The sequence below is a fragment of the Belonocnema kinseyi genome, chromosome 7 (genome assembly GCF_010883055.1).
Source record: "Belonocnema kinseyi isolate 2016_QV_RU_SX_M_011 chromosome 7, B_treatae_v1, whole genome shotgun sequence".
NCBI lineage: Eukaryota > Metazoa > Arthropoda > Insecta > Hymenoptera > Cynipidae > Belonocnema > Belonocnema kinseyi.
In genome coordinates, this window is record NC_046663.1 from 35,084,574 (window position 1) to 35,104,808 (window position 20,235).

The 20,235-nt window shown below is 29.6% G+C and overlaps 2 protein-coding genes across 4 annotated transcripts in view; one reads left to right on the forward strand and one right to left on the reverse strand.

The window, feature by feature from the left end:
• LOC117177436 overlaps positions 1-10,748 on the forward strand; it is a 65,368-nt gene extending 54,620 nt beyond the window's left edge. For all 3 annotated transcript variants that reach the window (XM_033368117.1, XM_033368118.1, XM_033368119.1), the window contains exons 7-10: positions 1,368-1,600; positions 4,692-4,892; positions 8,297-8,418; positions 9,867-10,748. In XM_033368117.1, the coding sequence (XP_033224008.1) occupies positions 1,368-1,600; positions 4,692-4,892; positions 8,297-8,418; positions 9,867-10,025 (715 nt within the window). In that variant the 3' untranslated portion in view covers positions 10,026-10,748. The remainder of the gene's footprint in view (positions 1-1,367; positions 1,601-4,691; positions 4,893-8,296; positions 8,419-9,866) is intronic.
• Positions 10,749-16,195: 5,447 nt separating this feature from the next.
• The window catches only part of LOC117177261 (potassium channel subfamily K member 18-like), a 193,638-nt gene continuing 189,598 nt past the window's right edge, over positions 16,196-20,235 (reverse strand). Inside the window, exon 6 of the mRNA XM_033367845.1 lies at positions 16,196-16,386. Coding sequence (XP_033223736.1) covers positions 16,271-16,386 — 116 coding nt within the window. The 3' untranslated portion in view covers positions 16,196-16,270. The remainder of the gene's footprint in view (positions 16,387-20,235) is intronic.

Genomic DNA, 20,235 nt, shown 5'->3' on the forward strand with positions numbered 1-20,235 from the left:
CCGAGTTCACACATGCTTCGTTTCAATGGCTAAAATTGAAGAACTAAAATTCGAATTGGTCGGACACCCACCGTATTCACCAGATTTAGCCCCCAGTGACTTCATTTCTCAGCTTCTTCCTCCTCCACTTTTCCCTCTACTTTTTCTTCTAGCTGCTTTTTCCTTTCCCCTACTTTCCTTAACTATCGTTTAGTTACCTTCCTCTACTTACTCTCATTTTTAATTATTTCCCCTACTCCATCTCCTGTCAGTTCCCACAATTTTCCTCCCCTCATTTTCCCCCATATTTCTCAACTTCTTTCTCCTTTACTTCAACTATTCCTCACTTCTCCAGCTAAAACTTCCCTTTCCATACTTTCCTCCCTATCTATTATTTTTTTCTACTTACCCTCTAATTATTTGTCCTTAATTCTCTTACTCTCCTTTCTCTTCTTCCCATTATTTACCCTACTCCTCGCAGAATTTCTCCTGATTTCCTCTACTTCCACTCATAATTTTTAATAACCTTCCGTAATTTCCCATCACTCCCACTACTCTCCCTCACCTCATTTCACATAATTCCGGCTACTTTCCCTCTTTTCAATTTCCCTTTCTTCAGTTACTTAGATTGCTTCTCATATAAACTTCCCGAGTTTTGCAATTTTTTTTAGAATCCTTGACTTCCCTGACTTGCGGCCACCCTTAAGTTTCAAAATAAAATGATTAATTAAAAACATCAACTAAAATAAAATAAGATATTTTGCAAAAATAGACCTGATTTTAATATATACTAATATATTTATTAATATATTTTTTTAATTCTTCTGTAATTAAGGAGACATTTTGACACCAGAAGAAACATTTTGTAGGGGAGCATAATACAAATCTTAAAGTATAATAATAAACAAAGTTACTTAAAATTTATTCATTTGATATTTTTTATTGTTGGAGAAAGGAATAAAGTTATCTTTAATTTTAATCCGATTTATTATTATATTAATAATTTAATTTAATTTAAACTTGAATCTTTAATCAAGTTCTTTCTGTTCTTCTACTCACAACCCTTCCTGTATTATTAGAGAAACTTTAACCACATTCTAAATTATAGAAGATTTATTTAATATTAATGGCTTTGTTGAAAATTTATCTAATTATTTAAAAGTGTGCACATTGTCGCTTAAAATTGTTTTCGCTGTAAAGCAATATAAGAATTTAGGATTAAAACTTTTTTATGTTTCTTGAAGATCATTAAGACAAGAAAGGGTATGCAATTATTTTTCGAATGCATGTTAGGTGTTGTTATAAAAAGTTGAATAATGAGAGTGACCCCCTTTCGCGTCGGTCTGCATTATTACTATTATTGCTGTATAATTTGACGTTTGCCGCAGACCCAACAGTGGAAATTGTCCCTTATCGATGATGGATAACAGTTTGCCACTGTCAGTGAGCCCCCTTGCCGAGGGGACTAGTGTGGTTCTAGAAGCTCAAAGTCGTCCATATCAACGAACGGCATCGCCTGATACCTATTCCAGTAAAACCAGCGACTTTTACGGCGCCTTCCCTAATACAGCTTACCCAACGGCATTCAAAAGTACCGGACGTGCCCTGAATCTACCATCAGGTATGTAGCATAACTATATTTCATAAAGTTATAAATGAGACTCTATTTTCCAGTCGTGACTCGTACCCAGCCGCTCTTGCACTCTTGTATTCTGGTACTCGTAATAGTGTTACCCACGAAATGTAGCTTAAGGGATTTTATTTCTCAAGTATACCGATTTAGGTAATACTTTGCCAATAAGGAAGAAAAATCTTCTGGGTTAGTGCGGATTACGAAATCGTGCGAGCGTCTCCAGAGAAAAGAAATGGGACAGAATAGTTCTTTTATATTGGCTGTAGAGATAAGGAGAGAATTGATTACAGAAATAGTTGTACGATTGCAGACTTCACAACACAAAAGGCTCTGCAAACAATAATAGGGAAATAATAGGGGATACATTCTTTTTATTCAGATGGATGTTGGTACTTTATTCTTAAGCTTATCAAAAGCACTGAATTGTCAACTAAAATGATGAATCGTTAACTGAAAAATTTAACTTTCAGAAGAAAAAATAATTCTTAATCAAACTGTTAAATTTACAACTAAATAGTTGATCATTAAACTAAAAAAAAAAGAACGTTTAAACCAACAGGACGAAATTTTAACAAGAGAGTTGAATTTTAAATTTAAAAAAAAATTGAACCAACTTGTTGCATTTTCAAAATAAAAATGTATTTTTACAAAAAAAGTTAATTTGATATAAATAGTTAAATTTCTACCCAAAAAGTTCAGGTTTCTACGAAAATAAAGTCATTTTTAACCCAAAAAAATAAATTTTCAATCAACAAAATCAGCTTCTTTTACAAACAGCGAAATTTAGAACAAAGTACATTTATTTTTTTAACAAATAGTTTATTTTAAACTAAAGAGATCAATTTTCAACAAAAAATGTAATAGTAGATTTTCAAATTTGAAAGAATAGACTTTCAACCAGAGAATATGACTTTTCTACCAAAATATGAAGTTTGAATTCAACAGAACTAATTTTTTATTCAAGATGACAAATTTTCTATTGAAATAAATAAATAATTTAAAAATAGATGAATTTGTTACCAAATAGTAAAATTTTCAACTAAAAATGATAAATTTCGTATAAAAAAAAAAAAATAATAAAATTATTAGTTAGAGAATTAATTTCTATTACAAAAAATATAATTTTACTTCTTGCAATAAAATAGTTTAAATTTCAATCAGATAGTTGAATTTTCTGTCAATAAAAGTTAATTCTGAGTACAAAATTTAATATTTAATACTTCAATGAACAACGATTTTAACCTTGAATCAAACACAGCTTAATTTAATAAAAAATGAATTTTCAACAAAGAGATTGAATCCTTGCCCGAAACAGAAAAATAAAAAAAAAACTAAATAAAAACGTACAATGTTTAACCAAAAGTGATACATTAAAAAAAAGACTAATATTAATTAAAATTTAAAATATAAAAAAATTCAACAAAACTGTGGATTTTTTTCGTCAAAAAGGCGAATTTTAAACAGCACAGGTGCTTTCTGAACCAGGAAACAATTAGTTAAACGTACAGCTAAAATTAAAGTAGACTTTTTGAATAAAAAGAAGAAACTTGCAACCAAAAAAGATTACTATTAGACCAATAAATAAATTTTCAATTTGAAAGGTAGTTGAAAAGGTAACTTGAAAAAAGTAGTAAAACTTTCAAAAAATAATTAAATTTTCAACCAAGAAATTTAAATTTTGAAATAAATACTAGTGGACTATTTAATTAAAAATGGCCAACTGCCAACCAAAAAATACGTTTTTTCATTTTTAAGGATGAATTAGTTGATTTTTCGACCATAAAAGATATGTTTTGAATAAAATAGTCGAATTTTTATGAAAATAATTAAATTTTCAACCAAACAATACCATTTTTGATCCACGAAGATAAATTCTTTACCAGCAATTTAATAGTAGAGTCAGAATAAGAACAATAAAGTTTCAACCAAAAAAATATGAATATATCACCAAAAATTCCTTTTTAGTTTAAAGGGACGAATTTTTTCTTAAACATGAAAAATGTTTAAAAAACAGCTGAATTTGTCAATAAAAGGGATAACTTGAAAAAATGGGAGAATTTTCAAGAAATTAAGTAAATTTTCAACCAAAAAGATATCTTTCAAACAGAATAAGTTAATTTTTATTAAAATAAATAAATTTGCTACCAGAAAATAAAATTTTCAATAAAAAAGTATACATTCTCAATAAAAAATTTGATGGTACACTATTAAAATAAGAAGAATCAAATTTCAAATAAAAAAGATGAATATTCCGCAAAAAGTAAATTTTTAATTTGAAAGGACAAATTTTTAACGAAAAAGCTGAATTTTTGTTGAAAAGAGATTACTTGGAAAAAGAGCTAAATTGAAAAAAATTAATTTCAAACTAAAAATGACAATTTCTAAACCAAAAATATAATAGTATACTTTTTAATTAGAAAGTACTAACTTTCAACTACAAATGATGAATGTACAATTTAAGAGGACGAATTTCCTATCTGAAAAGATGAATCCTCACTAAAAGTAATATAATTTTCGACCAAAAAAAGAACTTTTTACCAATATGACCGCGTTTTTATCAAAATAATTAATTTTTCAACCGCATAATACAATTTCTAACCACAAAGATGAATTCCTAACCAGAAATTTTCTGATAGACTTTTGACCGGAAAAGAATTAACTTTCTACGAAAAATAGTTGGATTACCTTATTTCTTTTATTAATTCAGTTTTAATTTCAGCAGAAAAATAAGAAGAAAGGGAAAGTTTCTGAGAAAAAGAGAAAACATAATTTTAAGAAAGGATAAAAAAGGGAATAGGGAAAAGATTGTGAAGGATGCAATTGATTTTTTAAATTATTCTACATATTACTACTCAAACCTAAAGTCTTACACTTACCTTTATTTTTAAATAAAAAAAGGCCCTTCTTCACTGAATAATTTATAAAACAAACGATAATAATTTATATTTTCTTTTAAGTATTTTGAAATTTTCTGATTTCAAGCAATTTCTATGTATTTTATATTTGAAAATTTGAAACGAAAAATGCTATTTAAAAAGTTCATGAAAAAAGCAAAATAGCGTCAACTTTTTAATCCTAGGTTCAGAGTCTCGTAGTAACAACGATGTACTGCCTTCTTCAGCTCAAATGCCATCGAATACTCCTGAAATAATTACAGTAACAGAGAAAGTTATGGATGAACCGAAGACTGAAAAAACAACAGAAAGAATAATTACCTCCACTGTGGTTGATATAATGAACAATATCAATGAAAACAATAACAACAAAGAAGAAGAGTCAGGTAAACTTCCTTGGAAAAAATCGTTAAATTAGGCGCGGCATCCCTAAAAAAACTGTTTCATAATTTATTAATACGTTAAAAAGTCAATCTAATATCTCTTTTCTATACTTTTCCTTCTCTACTACCCCTGCTAGCACCTAATTTCTTTCCCATCACGTAACATTCCTCCTGCCACTTCTCATACTTCTCTTTCTGCCCCCAAAAGTCTCACCACAGAGCCTCCCTTCTCTTGTGCTACTTTTTACCTCCTGATTTGAACTAGTTCTCCCACTTACTCTACTTCACCGCACTCCGCCCAATACTTCCAATACTTTCCTTGCTTTTCCCACTTCCATTACCTTAATTCCTCTAGCTCCTCTCTTCTAAATTTCCCTTCCTTAATCACCCTAACTTCGCTACCATGCTCTCCTATACTAACCCGTAGTTTCCCTACATACGTCTGTCTCTTCTAGCTCTCCCCATTTCCTCAATTCCCCTACTTTCACTCCCCTCATTTTTTATAATGTTCCTTATTTTTGTATACTTCACATCCTTTCACTTTCTTTACTTTCGCTCTCTTCATATTCCTCTTTACATATGCTAACTTCCCTATCACTTTCTCACTACTCCAACGCTCACCTACATCTGCCTCCCAAATCCCCTACTTACCACATTCTCACTTCCCCTAATCACTTTCCTCCGCTTACCCTTTAATCCCTCACATATGCTCTCAATACTTTTCGATCTTCTAACTTCCTATCGCTTCACATCCTTTTCACCTTCCACTGCCACTCACTCCGCCACCTCGCCCTCTTTTACTTTCTTCATCGTATCTCACCTACGTACTCCCTCTTACTAGCCATACACTCTCTCCCCTCGCATCTTATACTTTCCATTACTTCCTTGCTGTCCTATTCCTCCTACGTACACTTGTACCAATTCCTAAACGTCCCATCTTTTTCCTTATTTCTATACTCCTCAATTCATTTCACTGTTCCTCCTATCATTTGGATTTGGGCCCCAAAGTCCCATTATTCTCTCTACTTCTCCTTCTTTTCATTCAATACCCTGCCTCTTCTATTCTTCTTTTTTCACTTGCCTTACTTTCCATCACATCCAAACACCCTACTACTCCATCTTTATGCTTCCGTTACTTTATTATCTCTTACTTTCCTAACTCCTTCAACTCACTGCCTTACGTTAATCTTCTTTTCCTCTCCTTAATTCCCATTCTCTACGTACCTTTCTTTTCTCACTATCCCTTCCAACCCCTACTGCCGCTTGATTACTTACCCCACCCCCCCTATTCCAGTTTCTATACTCCTACTCACATTTGCACCTTTCTCCTCTTACTTTATTTGCCTATCCACCCTCATTTCCACTCAAATTCCTACCCCTCAGGGCCGTAAATACCTCTATTTCCCCTCTCCTCGCTATAAATTCCAAACCACAACTTTTATTGCTCACCACTGGCTTCCTTACTCCCTCAATTTCCATTATTATTCAAACTCCGCCCCCCCCCCCCCCCCCCCCCCCCCCTATGCTCCACTCACTTCATTTCCCACCTCTACACCGACATCTTCCTCCTGACATCACCTTCCTTACTTACCCCCACTTCCCTAAAACCCCTTCAATCTCCTACTTCCCATTCTCACTCCTACTTCAGCCCACTTACTCCTCCCACGCCAATGGTATGGCTTCCTATCCTTTCACTTCCGACTGCTGTAAAACCTTGATAAAAATTACCTCCATATCATGAAATTCCTCAAATGTTGTAAAAATTCATTTTCTATCGCTAGATTAACAAGATGTTGTAAGGCGATTTTATTTCTCTGAGTGTTTCTATAATTAATCATTAATACAAAAAGTATTTAAAAAAATTTTTTAATCATGCAATAAAACGTAAAATTTTCATTGTGTAAAATCTTATTGATACAACTCTTAAATTATCGCATGAATCATGTTACAAGTCAAAATTGAATTTATTTAAAAAACTCTTTACTCAAATAATTATCCAACAGAATGTATTTAAACACATATTAATCACAAAATTAAAGCAATTAAAGATTCTCTTTCTAAGCAAACAAATAAAAATACAGTTAGAAATTTTCATTGCAAACCTTCAGTTTCTATACCTTATCATGGAAAGTTATCTTTTGAATTTAAAAGGATTGTTCATGACTTCAATGCAAAAAAAATTATTATTGATTTAGAACTTGACAAATTTATAATACTATAAAATTATTATTCAGACAATTTTCGACTTACTTATGAAGTATATAAAATTCAATGTTCGAATTGTGAAAAGTATTATGTTGAACAGTCTGGTAGATTACTTTCTACGAGAATGAAGGAACTTCATGATAATTTTGGACATAACTCAAATACCATATAGTCATGGCTGAACTCCAGGTTGAAACTGGACACCTAATTCATTGGGAAAATCGTAACAATGGTTTAAATGTAATTTCAGATCTCAAAAATTATAGTCCAATATATAATATAATCTTGGATTGTTTAGTTGAGAAAGTCTATTAAAATTTTAATTTGTAATTAATTAATTAAAAATAATTGAAAAATTATTCACAAAATTTGGAACTTCACTAATTCAACTAAGTTTCTATAATCAGATTCAACTTTTAATTTAACTAAATTCTGTTTTTATCTTTGAATTTATAACAATTTATAACTCATAAATGCTCACTGTTAATCTTCTTTTTTTCAAATTTATGAATTTTCTACCATTATTATTATTATTTTTGTTTTATTTCTTTTTCAAAACGTTTTTTATTAAATTAATATATTATTGTCATTTTGAATTTAAAGTTAATAATCCTTTTTTCAATTTTAGTTACAAAATTTATTTGAAAATCTTTGAACTCTTATTATAAAAATGTATGATACGGCATTGCTAGTTGTTAATGGACCCTCCTACTCTTTTTCTCGTTTAAAAAATAGAGCAAAACGTAGTTATGTTTCCATTCTGAAAAATGTGTTTTTTGTTTTTACTACTGGTTTATTAATCTTTTTAATAATTTTTTTTAATCTACAATCCCACTCATAAGGAAATTCATTCATCGAACCAAACTAGAATGAAGATAAATGAAGGATTAATACAAATCTATTTTCAGTTCTTAACGTCAATTTTTTAATCATTTCCGCATTTGAATTTAAAAATTTTTATTTGCATCAATTTTTAGAATTTTTTCACAGACCAATTGAGAAAAGGAAAAGTAGGATTCTTAATATTACTCGACTACGATATGATATTAAACTTTTCATAGTATACGCCATCGTTCTGACAAGGAAAACGTATAGTTTTACAAAAGCCGAAGAATGAGAATAAAGGATTCATTCAACAACTAAATCCTTTTGTCTGAACTATGTCATTTAAACATCTAACTCATTGTGTTAATTTTTTATAGCTGTTGTTGAAACACAAAGATCAGCAACTTATGGAAGGGGTATGACGTGGCCAACACGAGAACCCAAAACTTCTTCAGAAATACCGGCTTGGGCAACAAGTACTAATTTGGCTTCAAATCAGGTAAACAAATGATTAAAATGTCACTTATAATGACACTAAATTTAAAATATATAAGAGAAATTTAAGGGTGTGTTCTACGGTCACCACGTAACCAAAGCAGTGACCAAATTTATCCAAAGGAAATGAGACAATAAATTGCGTTTGTATATTTAGTTTGAGTAATAATTTTGAAAAAATTTATCAGAGTAAAAAATAAATGTGTAAAATTATTTTCCTTTTTTGTGCTCTGTACGTCTACACGGATTGTTTGATCGTGTTTAGAATTCAAAAGATTAAATAAAAAACACTAAAGAACGCTTTTATGCATCAATACGTTTAAAATTTGAAAAAAATTTTATTTATAAATTTATAAAAAAAGGATATTACCATTCGAGTTTTAGCACTTTGCAGCTAATGTTTGGTTTGATGAATTACCGATTTTTTATTCTCGCACGTTAAGCACTGATAGAAATTTTGGACTAAATCGTCCAAACGTGCTATGGAATCAAGATGAACAACCAAATTTTTAGTATTCGTTGTAAATTAATAAATAAGTATCAGCACATACGTAACCTGTCATTATTTTCAAAGTATTCTTAGCAATTTCTAGCGAAAAGAAAAGAAACTTTGAACGTTGATAAAGTAGAGGTCACGTGACAAAGCTCGAATATGAAATTTTTGTTGTTGTTCACCATGGCCAAATGCAATGATATATCCCTCTCAAAGTATGCAATATAGGAAACGAGACAACAAATTACGTTTGTATATTCAGTTTGAGTAATAATTTTGAAAAAATTATCCGAGTAAAAAATAAATGTGTAAAATTATTTTCATTCTTTTCGGTGCTCACTATGTCCACACAGATTGAAATTTCCGTTTAGAATTTGAAATATTAAATAAAAAGTATCCCTAATACAAATTTTTTTTGGCCTTCAACATGGCCAAACGCAATGAATATGCAAATTTGATTTTTTATATTGATTTTTTAGAATTTTTAAAAAGATTTATTCCAAAATTTATTTTAGTGCTCAACATACGCGAATAAAAAAATCTGAAATGTACTAGATCAAATATTACCTGCAAAGCACTACAACTCGAGTGGTTACATCCTATTTTATCAAGTTATAAATAAACTTTCTTTGAAATTATAAAAATATTTATGTATACAAACGTTCTCTAGTGCTTTTTATTTAATCTCAAATTCTAAACGCGATATATAAATCCATGTGGGCGTAGTGAGCACGAAAAAAGTAGAAAATAATTTTACACTTTAATTTTTTACTCAAGTAATTTAACAAAAAAATATTACTCAAATTGAATTTACAAACGCAATTTATCCTTTCATTTCCTTTATTCCAGACCTTGAGACAAAAAAAATGTTCATAACTGAGGACTATTTCGGTCACGTGGTTATAGTATAAGATACCCTCAATATCAAAATAAGTGAATATTAATCCATAAAATTCCAGATTCCAGTGACTGAAGATTCGTGGTACCCACCAGCAGGAAGTTTTGGTGGAAACAACATCGATGAGCCAAATCAGCAGGGACTCAAAAATAGCGACACATCTCTTAGAAATACATTAATATTCACCTTATTATTACTCAGCATTGTTGTTATATTTTAGATTGCACCATTAACAGAATATAACAAAATCTCGTTACATTCCATGATAAAAGAATAACTTAAAAAGAGTACCTTGAATGAGAAAAAGATGCAAATTCTATCGCAAAAAGGCCTGAGGGTAAACTCTACAATTATTGGCACCTGTAATTTTATTTAAAAAATTATTCACCATTTAATTAACCTGTAAATATCTTTTAAAAACGACTAACTTCTTTAACTACTAAAATTTTAATTATTTTTTTCAATTCTTTAACTTGTTTATAAGTACCTAGATGATTTAAAAATGTTATTGAGTGTCAATAAGTGTCGAGATTGTTTTTTCGATTAACAAAACAATATTCCATTGTGCAATCGTTTTTCCTTTACTTTATTCCTAGTAAAATTGTTATCTTATTTTTTTAATACTATCAGTACTATACTTATTATTATTATATAATTATAAAAATATCTGAGGCCACTAGCAAAGGGAACCTACGACACTAAGAATTTTTTTTTGGATTCATACTCATCTCAGCACGGGCTTGGTTCCTGCTCCCGACATTTTTCTCCATTATTTTTTTCATACATTTTTTTCTCTCTAAATTATAAGTGATTAATTAAATTAAATTTCAAATTTATGTATTTATGTTTTATTTATCATTTTAATTCGACTAAACCAATAATTTATATCAAGACATATATTTTGAACCATTTTATTCATATAAAAAATTAGGTTTTCAATAAGATAAAAATCAGATATATGAAAATTGTATAATACGAATAAAATAAATATTCAAGTAAAAGTTAGAGTAAAATAAAATTATCGATTTTTTTTAGGCCATTTTTACGTTTTTTAAACAAAATTATATAAATTTTTTTTTGATTTTATATGTCAAAATGTCTTTTTGTGAAAAAATAATGAAACCTATGTGCTTTAGATAAATTCTTTGAGAAAAACTCATATATTTATTAAATATCAATTTTTTTATTATGTATTTCAATATCATTTCTTTATCACACTGTTTTATATTTGATTTGATAGATTTTTTTTTTTAGGAAAATGAAAATTTAAAAAATAATAACTTTTCAATTGTTTAGATTCGAAAATTTCTTTCCATCGGCAATTTTACAGTTTTGGATATTTAATAGCCTCGGCAATTTTATTAGAGGAATTTTCAAATTGAATACTATCATAAACTGTAAAGAATTAATTCAATTCGGACATTTTTTAAATTATCGCGAATTTTCAAGTATCGGAGAATTTCATTTCTCGAGATTTTAAATCTCTCTTAATATTTTCGGTTTGGTTTTTTGATTTCACAAATCAAAAAAATAATTTATGGTATCATTTATTTTATTGTTGTCATAGTGTTTCCATACATATTTTTTTTAGACGATGTTAAAATATCAATGAAAAAATGAAGAAAAATAAGAACTTTTTATCAAAAAAAAATGTAAGAAATAAAACACTGATTAGAAAAAATTCCTGCAGCAGGAATCGAGCTCAGAATTTCTCGTTAGAAACTCCTGCATCGCTTCATGTGTCCTTCGCTGGAATTTTTTTAAATTCTTATTACTGGAAAAAGAGTTTAATTTTAAACAAAAAAAAATGTTAAGGGTGTAGTTTCCCCTTGTAAGTGTATTTTTTAATGTTGTTTTGAATGTTGAGGAGCTGTGATTACTAGAGACTCGTTTACCTGCGTTGTATGAATTTCCTTAGAATATTATGTCACACAATTATGTACAGAAACAAATGTAAAACCTGGAACTTAATCCATTGTAGTCTCCATAAAAATCGTTTTTATTATGGACAACAGTTTTCTTTCACAAATTTCGAAACTTCAGATATACCCTCTAACTACATTAAACGTTATTTGTTAATAATTATTTCTGGTCTTTACCACTCTGTAGATAATCGTAAGAATAACGCGACTTTTGTCGCTTTTACTTACAGTAGTAGTGATTTATTAATTTATACAAATCAATTTTGGGACAAGTCTCTTAGAATAATAGAATTTTTTTCATATTTCGTAACCAATTCACATAGAATCAACGATTCATAATCTACATTCTTAATAATTAAGTCTCTCGATTTTTTACAAACTTTTTGTTAGTCTTCAGCGACTAAAGATATTTTGGTCGAACATTCAGAAAAGAAAATTCACTGCACGGTTTGTTTTAAAAACAGTAGGACTGACTTTTCATAGCCCAGGCGGAATTTGCGGAGTAAATATTGCGCGAGAAGTAAGCCCTTTTTGTCGGCTATCGCCTCGCTCTCGAAATGAAACGTAAGCTCGAGCAGCGCCAGTCAGAAACAACTGATCTACTGATTGCATCCTCTCCGTACGACCGTTCAATCCTGATGGAAGTCTCGGTTGCACACATTCTCAATTTAAGAAGAAACTTCACCGTGCAGCGCTGCTCGAGCTGGTGCTTGAGAGCATGACGGAAGCATACAAAAGGGTTTACTTCTCGCGCAACATTTACTGCGCAAATGATTGGAGACGACTGCTCGAGCATGAATTTGGTTCCTGGCGTCCCCAACATCCATCCTACCCAGCGTATGGCGGAACCCGACAAAAAGGATTTACTTCTCGCGCAATATTTACTGCGCAAAACTCCCAATATTGCTTCGAGTGGATTATTAAAATACAGTCCCACTACTTATGGAACAGATCCTGTACTTGCGCTATAAATAAATTTAACCATTTCCTTTTTGAATAATGTTGAAAGTTTGAATCTGAAAAATTAGATCTGTGTAAGGTTTTGAGGGTCCATTACTTGCAGCTTATTCTCATAATTGTTGAATCTCATATCAAATTGGTGATTTTTTTTTATAACAACCTTGACGATATTTACAATAGTCTTCGTGTGGTTTTTAATTTTATCACAAAAATCTATTCATCCTTTTGATTCCTTTCTTTCAGATATTGTTCCTTTCCTTTCTTTTAATTTTTCTTCTTAAATTTTGTGATATTTTTTCAGTTTTAATATTATTTTTATTTCTCACTACTATGTTTCTGTTTACTTTTGTTATTTTCTCTCTCTTTTGTTGTTTTTTAACAATGTAGTATTCTTTCTTCCTTTTCTTTCCCTTTCTTGCTGTTATACTTTATTTTTCTTATTTGTTACAACTCCTTTATTTTCTTTTGATATCATTTCCAGTTTCCCGTGAACACACTCAAATCTAGTAAACTTTCTCAGAAGTCACTTCGTTTGTCTAAAATTAATTTAAGACGCACATTAATTTATTAAAATTAATGCGCTGATAATTCAGTTGAATATCCGAGAAGTTAAGAACTCTACTGGTTATACTAAATTTTCTTCCTCTGCTTCATTGATTCACTCTTTTTCTTTTTCATTCCTTCTTTAACTGGTCTTTTTCTCCTTTTTCTTCTATACTTTACATTTTTGTTTTTCTTCGCATTTGATATTTTCACTCCCTTATCAGCCACCTTGAACTTTTTCTTTCCTAAATTTCTGGTTCAATGACTACTTCAGGGTGGCCGTTTTATTGATGGAAAACATTTTTCCGATAACTTTCGGATCTTTTTCGCACTTAAAAAAATTTGTTGACGGTAATAAACATAAAAATATTTTAACTTTTGAAATTGAACATTTTTCTTTTAAAGTAATTTAAATTAAACTGCTAATTAGAGCATAAACAAAGTAAATTTTAAAACTTTTACAAAAGTAAAAGTAAATGCTTACTAATTTCCAATTGAACAATTTAAAGTTCAACTCACATTAAAAAAGAATGTTAAAAATAAAATAATGTTCCACTTCTAATTGAGAAAAAATTAAAAAAAAATTTTTTCCGATAAAAATAAAAACTCTATAAAAATGTATAGAACAAAAAATTATTCCTCTCACAATTTAGAAACAATTTAAATCGAAATTTTCTTTCCTCGAACTCAATAAAAACAATCTTATTAAAAAACCCTTTTCCAATTAAGAAAAGATATTAGAACTAAAGGGTCACCCCTCCTTCAGTAACTTAATGAAAATTCTAAACAAAAATAATCTTCCAATAAAAAATAAAAAATATAAAATATAAAATATAAAATAAAATGTCATTTTATCTCTATAAAAATCTTAAAAATAAAAGAATATCCGCCCTAAAATTCAGAAAAATTTGGAAACCAAAATTTCGTCCCTTCCAAGTCAATAAAAATCTTAAAAATAAATCATTTCTGTTTGAAATTCAGAAATAAATTTAGAACTGACAATGCAGCCCGTAACATCAATAAATAAGTAAAAAGGGAAAAAATGGCAAAAAAAATATTGAAACTTATTTTGCATCCAATTCCTAAATATTGAAAACCAAAATTTTTTTCTTTCAAACTCAATAAAAATCTTAAAAACATAAAATGTTAATAAAATCAAAAACTAAAAATCTCTCATTTCAAACCTATCAAAAATGTTTAAAAAATCCAATTAGCAAAAAAATGAAATACTGAAATGTTATACCTTTCGTTTAAAATTATATTTGTTAAATTCTGGGGTTTTCTTTGAAATGCTTAATTGTTATTTATTTATCAAAATTCAAAAATTGCTCTCACTGTTTATAATTTCTGACCTTGAGTGAACGGTCAAATATTGCTTAAAATTAAAAAAATTGTTCTTTTTTAATTTAAATGTGTTAAAAATGGAATATTTCAAAATAAAAAATACTTTAACAGGTTTTGAAGCTAAATAGAGCATTAAATTATAAATATATTAATTTTAAATTATTTAGAAATTCAAAATATGTTATAAAGTTTTATCAGATGTTTAAATTTGTTTGACTTTCCTTTAAATTCAAACAGTTTAATTTTCAAAATTAAAATCTATAAATTGTTTAATTTCATACAGATTCAGGATAGTCATGGACAAGACGATTCTGAATGAATGATTTTTGTTACATTTTGGATACTCACAGTTCAGTTCAGTTAAAAAAAAAGTAAATAATTTTTATTTACATTTGATAAACTTAAAATGTTCTTTATAAAAAAATTTCAAACTAAGTTTAAAGTAGATGTGTCAGAAACCTTTTTTTTGGATAAATGAGTTTTTGTATAATTTAAAAAATGTATTTGATATTTCTATTTATTTCTTCTGAAAAAAAGAATTTGTGTATGTGATAAAATTTTTTAATTAACTAAGAATAATAATTTTAACAATAGTTTTTGTATTGAATTCAAGAGACTTAATTGTAATAAATTTTTACTTTTTTTCGGGAAAAAAATTTCCTGTCACTTGACTGTTTCCAATTAAAAAATAAGTAAATAATTTGAAAAAATTGATTTCACGATTTTGGGCATACACAAATTTATTTCAAAAATTGCAAACAGTAAAGTTGCAGACAATGTTTCCTACAAAAAATGAGCTATGAATTATCAAAATTCGACCCTTTATAGAAAATTAGTAAAAAGCGAGAGTAATAAAAAATTTAATTAAAAAAAAATGTTAAAACTATATTTTTGTTTTGAGTTAAAAAATGTTTTACATTTGAAAATAATGTTTTTGATTTGAAAGACGATCCTCAGTAATATTATATTGAATTTTAAAACTAGAACATTTTTTTCAGGCATCGAATACTTGGAATAATTATCTTGTGTATATCATGTGATATACAATTTTGGATAAACCAAATTATTTGATAGGTTTTTCTTCTAGAAATTAGAAAAATTCCCGATCAAAAAATAAAATCTCTCGTTTCTTGATTTCCCAGTCCAGTGGCCACCCTGTTAATGTTCATCCTTAACCTGCACTGCAGCGTCACATAAAAACATTATTAGCAACCCCCAAATGTTTCCTATTCGACCCTGAGCAATTAATATCTTCCTCAAAAGTGACCATTTTTTCCCTGTTCCTAGTAACCCCAGGATTCACTTCAGCAGTTCTTCCCTGACCTCCACCAACAGAACTGGAGGTCTTGGGTGGAATAATAGTAACAATGGGCCTTAAAACAGACGCAGGAGGCGGTGGAACCGCTATTTCGTTAATTGCAGCCGCTAAATTAAATTCACTGACACTTCGTGGCACAAAATATTCAAAAAGAAGAGAAGCTTCTTGATGCTGTTGGTGTTGCGTTGGAGACATTGCACTTCTTCTCAATGGCTGGTTACGTTGAAAATGAGATTTTGAATTTGTAGAGTTTCTATAATCTGGTACCTTTTTTCTGGGCAGGGAATGATGACCTGGTGGAGATACCTTGATTGCACTATTTAAGTGATGCTGTGCCAGGAGCTTCCCTGAATCAGTGGAACTCCTGGACTGCTTCTGTCAGGAGGCTGACACCACTGACATTGCGATTGCCTCCTCATCTTGCACCGACAATCTCGAATCTGTTGAAGCTCCAAGGCCAACATCTGGCTCGGATTTGAGTCCGCTTCCATTACCTGGAAAATCAAAAAACCAAAGGGATTAGAAGCCAGGAGTTGTTTTGGCAGGTGCTGGTTCTTTGATTTCTTTCGCCTGATACGTATTTGAGGAACTCTGTGCCAAACGTAGAAAATCGATTGATTATTTAACAAGCCACTAAACCATATAATTCCTTTTTATTATTTCTTACCCATTTTTAGGGCCTAGTAGCTCCAGACTAACACCTTTTAGTTTCAGTTCGATTTACCATCAGGGTGTCCTAAAGAAACTCAATTTTTTGTGATACACCTAATATACTTGTACCATTTGCTTAGCAAAAATAAATTTGCTTAACATTGAACTTAACATTATATCATGTGATACAAAGTTTTTGATACACCAAATGATTTGATAGCTTTTTCTGCTAAAATTTCGTGAAATTCCCGGTAAAAAAATGAATTCACTCTCGGTTCTGGATTTCCCAATCCAGTGGGAAATAAATGCATATTTTTCTTTTATTTTAAAAATAATTTGAACTTGTGGTCCTGGGGCCCTAAACAGTGCAAAAATAATTGAAATAATTCATTATTGTTAATTTTCATACAGTGAATAATCGTTTTTCAGGAATTATATTTCATGATACCATAGCCGTAGAAATAAAAATTGACTTGACAAGAGCAAGTAGTCTGCTTAAGGCTTGAGGACCTGGGCTTAGCATTATTAAAAAAAAGAAAAATATGCATTTATTTTGTCCCCAAATAGAGTAAGTTTAGGGTATCAGCTATACAAAAAAACATTGATCGCACAGTGCGATTAAATAAGAAACAAGGTTTAAAATAACTTGTAGCTGGAAATTTTAAAATAATTTTTAATATTTTTTCGAAAAGTTGAGCATTGCATTTTGAACAGATTTATGCGGCCAGATTTTTTTTTTTTAACTTTTATGTTAATACAAAGAGTTAAGAAAAAGTTAATTTTTTCGTTCTTTCTGTTGATCTTCGCGATTAAAAATTTCCTTCGATGAAAAAAATTATGAAATTATTATGTTAATGTTTATAAAAAAATTAACTCAACAAATGCCCAGTGTGGACATTTAAAGGCTAAAATAATTTTTTTTATTGATTTTATACACAAATTGAAGAAACAAATGCTCAGTGTGGACAGTTAAAGGAAGAACAAAATTGTTTCTTCTCTGAATTTTCTTTATATTATGTCGCTAATGATGTTTAGTGATACAAAATTATCATCTGATATTTTTTATTAATTTTATAGACAAATTATATAAAAAAATGTACTGGGTGGACATTTAACGGTAGAAAGAAATCATTTTTCGCTCAATTTTCTTTCAATTATGTTGACAGTGAGGTTAAGTTATAAAAAATTATCTGATATTTCTGATTAATTTCATAAACAAATGCTCAGTTTGGATATTTAAAGGCAGAAAGAAATAGAGTTTGCTCCCAATTTTCCTTCAATTAATCGCCTTTTCTCTAAAATTTCCTTAAATTATGTCGTCAGTGAGGTTTGGTGACGGAAAATTGTCATCCGATATTTTTTAAATTAATTTTATAAACAAATTATATAAACAAATGGCCAGTGTAGACATTTGAAGGTAAGAAGAAATATTTTTTTACCCTTATTTTCCTTAAACGATGTCGCCTGGGATTTTTATAGATAGGAAATTTAAATTATCATCCGATACTTTTGATTAATTTTACAATCAAATATATAACTTGGTCATTTAGAGGTAGCAAAAAATTCCTTTTTTTCTCAATTTTCCTTAAATGATTTCGCCAGTTTGATTGAATAATAGAAAATAATTATCCAAATTTTTATTAATTTATAAGCAAATTATATAAACAAATACCTAGTGTGGGTGTTTAAAGGCAGAAAACATTCGTATTGTGTATCTCGCGAATAAACATCATCCATCTATTGTCAAATATTATATTTACATAAAAGACAGATGACCTGAAGTTAGCTAAGGAATGTGTGCGAAGCAAAAGACAAAACGTTTTCTTTTGTTTTGTGTGTATTAATAATTTTTTTTTTGTTTTACATGTATCAAAAAAACAATTTGTTCACAAAATGAATAAAAAATATTAAATAACATAATATCATAGATGAAACATAATTAGCGACATGATTTGAGAAAAATGAGAAGAAAGAAGAATTTTTTTCGACCTTTAAATGTCCAAATTTTAAATTTTGTTGCATAACTTGTTTCTAAAATTAATGAAAAGTATCAAATGACAATTTCCCATCATAAAACATCATGGGACATCATTGGAGGAAAATTAGGAGGAAAATGATTTATTTCTGCCTTTAAATGTTCACAGTGAGCAATTGTTTATACAATTAGATGATAAAATTAATTAAACATATCGGATGATAATTTATTATCTGCAAATATCATCGGCGATATAATTGGATGAAAATTGAAAGAACCGATTTATTTCTGCCATTAAATTTCCACATTGGGAATTTGTTTATACACTTTGTTTATGAAATATTAAAAAAATATCGGATGAGAATTTTCCATCATTCAACATTACTCGCGATATAATTTCAAAAAAATTTAGAGAAAAAACGATATTTTTCTTCCTTTACATTTACACACTCGGCATTTGTTTATAAGATTAATACAAGATATCGGATAACAAATTTGTCTGATTTAGTATCATTTTTTCTATCTAAGCAAGTAATTTTAACGCAAAAATTTAATTTGCAAACGAGGAATCCATAGTGCAGATTATTTGTTAAGTTAATTTGTTTATAACAATTAACTTAATAGATTTCTATTTTTTTTTGCTTTCAACTACCCCCGCTCATAAAATTTGGCAATGCTGATAAGAGAAAAAATGTTGGCAGGAAGATAAACAAAAAAACGAAGAAATCGACTTTTTCTTTACTCTCTGCATTGACATTAAAGTTTAAACAAACAAAAATAAATAAAATTAAGAATCAGGCCACATAAATATCTTCAAAATTTGAGGCCGATTAAAAAAAATCCAAAATCGGTTAAGAAATGCTATTTAGTTATTGTGACTCTCGTTTTTTGATTTCATCCCACTGTGCGCCTGTCGCACTTTTTCCTGGAGAGGGCAGTGAGAGTCGGTTAGGAGGATTCAAGAGTGAAGACGGGAAAGAAGTAAGGGGACTTAGAGACGGGAAAATATGGAAATTAAGGGAAAAGGGGGGTGAAAATCAAGCGTATGTAGAGGCAGGAAAATAGAGGGGAAACAAAGGGACAATAAATAGAGAATTTGAGGGGAAAAAAGAGAAGCGGAAATACTTTAAACATGATGAAATGTGGGGGAAATGGTGGAAAGGAAGTTGAGGGGAATTAGGTGAGGGGATGTGGAAAAAATTTGGAAGCGGAAGTATGAGAAGTAAGTGTCAGTAAAAAGAAGGAAAGTATGGGAATTGAGGGAAATTAGGAAATTGAAAATAGTGTCAGTGAGGGAAAATGGGGGGAGATTAAGTAACTAAAATATTGGAAATAATGAGAAAGTGGGGGAGGAGATGTTATGTAATGAGCAATAAGAGAAAGGGCAGTAGGGGAATTCAGGGAGAATAAGTAGAGGAAATAATTATAAATGATGGTAAAAAGGAGAAGAGGAGTGGTGACTAGCGAAGGGAAGTAGGGGTAGTGGAATTTTAGTTTGAGAATCTACGTGGGTGAAGCTAGGAGTGGGGGAAGTTAAGGGAGAAGAAATTTGGGAAGGGATTGGAAAAGGGTGGAGCGGGGGGAGGGGAAGTAGGTGAATATAGCTAAAGTAGTGGAGGGAAAGTATGGGAGAAGGAAATACCCTATATTTTTGTATAATCAGTTAAAATTAATCTGTGCCCCCGCCATTTTGAAATTATCATGGGCTTTTTAATAA